At 46.2% G+C, this 2,733-nt stretch overlaps 1 protein-coding gene across 1 annotated transcript in view; it reads left to right on the top strand.

Moving 5' to 3' along the window:
- GLT1D1 (glycosyltransferase 1 domain containing 1) overlaps positions 1-2,733 on the top strand; it is a 71,568-nt gene that overhangs the window by 42,806 nt on the left and 26,029 nt on the right. Inside the window, exon 3 of the mRNA XM_012663399.1 lies at positions 2,173-2,268. Coding sequence (XP_012518853.1) covers positions 2,173-2,268 — 96 coding nt within the window. The remainder of the gene's footprint in view (positions 1-2,172; positions 2,269-2,733) is intronic.

Here is a 2,733-nt window from a genome sequence, read left to right as displayed (position 1 = left end):
CCTTTTCACGCGTACCTTGGCCATCCACGTACCTTCTTTTGTGACGTGTCTAGCAAGCCTGTGCCTTTTTTTTAAAGTTCTGTTTTCATTGTTGATTTGTAGAATTTTTTAATATTCTGGGCACAAGGCTTTTGTCAGATGTATGTATCGTGAATATTTTCTCCCATTCTCTGGCTTCTATAACCATTTCCTTCAGCATGTCTTTTTTTTTTTTTAGAGACTGCTCTTTTATTTTAAAACAATTAAGATTAAAACATTTGAATAGTAATACATAAAAATGATAAAAAGTTCAAATAGTAAAAAGGATAAACAGTGAAAATTGAAGAGGAGAGTTTTCATCTTGTTGAAGTTTGGTTGACAGCCATGCTGTTCCCCAGGAAGGTGGCCTCCGTGCACCTGTCCCTCAGCAGTGCTGGAGAGATGTGCTTTTCCCTCCCTGTGGGGGCACTGAGAGAGTCCGGCCATTGTGTTTTCCACGCACGGGGTGATGCTAGCGTAGTCATGACATTTAAACAAAGTTTTATTGTACACTGTCCTTGAATATAGAAAGTTTAGTCGTTCACAAATGAGGCCCACTTGCAACTTCACACTCCTTGTCTTAAGTGATCCTCCTGCCTCAGCCTCCCGAGTAGCTGGGACTATAAACATGCACCACTACGCCTGGTTAATTTTTCTATTTTTAGAAGAGACGGGAGGTCTCGCTCTTGCTCAGGCTGGTCTCGAACTCCTGACCTCCAGTGATCCTCCTGCCTTGGCCTCCCAGAGTGCTAGGATTTCACCACATGCAACTTGAAGCACAAGAATTCTTCTGTTTTAACCAGAAATATTTTTCCCTAGAGACAGCCGTGTTCATTACCATTAGAGGGGCCAAACCGCGGGATCCGGGGAGAGTTGAAGTCGTAGGTCTTGCCGCAACCATCTCAGAAGAGACTGAAAATGCAAAATCAGTGCTTGGCCCTCAACAACCAGGAGGACACCCCAAGCCTGTTTGCACTCCAGAAACTCAACACAAAGCCCCCGCTGTTTACTGTGTGTCAGTGTTGGGTTCCTTGAAAAGAAACGTTTCCAAGCATTTTATTAGAAATAATCTTCCTCGCGTGCTCATCAATCCCGTCGACAGCAGCACGGCTGCTCTCGGAGTTACAAACGACCCCGCGCGATCCAATTGCTTTATCATGCGGCAACTGCGTGCCGTTATTCAGAACGACTGGCCCTCTTTTAAATTGCCTGTTGTAAGGTTATTTCATCTCCAATCTATCACAGGACGCGACTGCATTGTAACGAAGATTCATAATTTCCAAAGGGAGGGCGATTTGTCATCAAGTTCCACGGGCGCGGGGTTGATTGTTTCATTGGTCTCACTGTGGAGTGATTAACGGAACAGCCCGGAGATTTTGAGCACTCCTTAGCAAGCGCTTCTCTGGAGACCTCCGTGGCGGCAGCTTAATCTTAACGTGTGCAATTAGAAGTTGTAAATGCATGCAGAATATACGGGCTTGGGGAGGCTTTGGTGGCGGCTCCGGTAGCTCGCGGGGGTAGGTGACGGCTCAAGGGTAGACGTGGAATTAATCCGTATCTCTGGGCTTTATGATCCGGCGTCTGTTCTCATTTGCGAGGTCGTACGTCTTTGTCACACTCCACACTCTGGGGATGGGCTGTCCTCAGCATCCTTCCTCTGTCTTCCCCTGGCCTCCGGAGCATTTGAAACCTGCGCCTGTGATTTGTCACTCCCACTTTGGGCTTCAGACAGTGACAAAGGAACACGACAGAGTGTCAGTGATTGGACACCCACCCTCCGAATTCTTACGAACCGTTCAGCTTGACATCAGGGGCAGCGGGTGGGGAAGGGCCCATTGAACACCATAACTTACAGTTTCATCCAATTCCTGTCCAGAATTGGATGCAAATATTTTCTAGGACCTCTGGCTCCGATTTCTGGGATGGTTGAGTCACTTCTTGCTGCCATCCTTCCGCCTCGCAGCAGCACGGGCCAGGCTCCGCTCAGGGATTAGTTTACTGCAAGGAAGTGAATGTAAATGCAAGAGTAGAAACAGCCGGCGCAGGAGGAGGCAGAGACCTTGCTTCCGGGGTGCACCTGTGCCACCATCGTTGCTGTGGCGTCCAGTGAGCCCTCCTCATTGAAAACATCCTGAACTCTTCCTTCCCTTGCAGAGATTAACCAAAGTGCTGATACCTTACATGTGTTTCTTCTCATCTGTGGACTTCGACAAGTCAAAGATCCTCTTTATTTGGTGGATGCGTTTTCAGGTACGTTTTCTGGAGTTTCCTTCCCCCTGTGTTTGCCGAATTCCGTTTGAGCACATGTCTCGGCATCTGTCCTTGGGACTTTGAGCTTCATTTCCCCGTCCTTTGCAGACAAGCAGAGCTGCATGTGGAGTATCACATTGAGAACAATCAGAAAAATAATTTATGGGATGAGCAGCTCTATGTAGTGATTTTGGTTTAGTTTTCAACTGTCCCATGGACACAGCTTCCGAGGTGACTATTCATAAAAATAGTGAATAATTGCAAGACCCAAAGAATTTTATCTGGAAATATTTTGCACGTGCCAACTTGTGTGGTGCATTCGGAGTCTTGTTCATTGTTTATCCATATTGTCCTCAGTGTGTTCTACATCCCATGTTGAGTTGTGGTGGGATATTCGTCCTAGTTATCTAATCAATTAGAAATATGGATAATGTGTACCATTGTAGAAAAAATATTTTACTTTTT

This window comes from Propithecus coquereli, unplaced genomic scaffold, assembly GCF_000956105.1.
Source record: "Propithecus coquereli isolate 6110/MARCELLA unplaced genomic scaffold, Pcoq_1.0 Scaffold81, whole genome shotgun sequence".
NCBI lineage: Eukaryota > Metazoa > Chordata > Mammalia > Primates > Indriidae > Propithecus > Propithecus coquereli.
The sequence above is the reverse complement of the archived record's forward strand: the minus strand, read 5'-3'. Positions and strand labels throughout refer to the sequence as shown.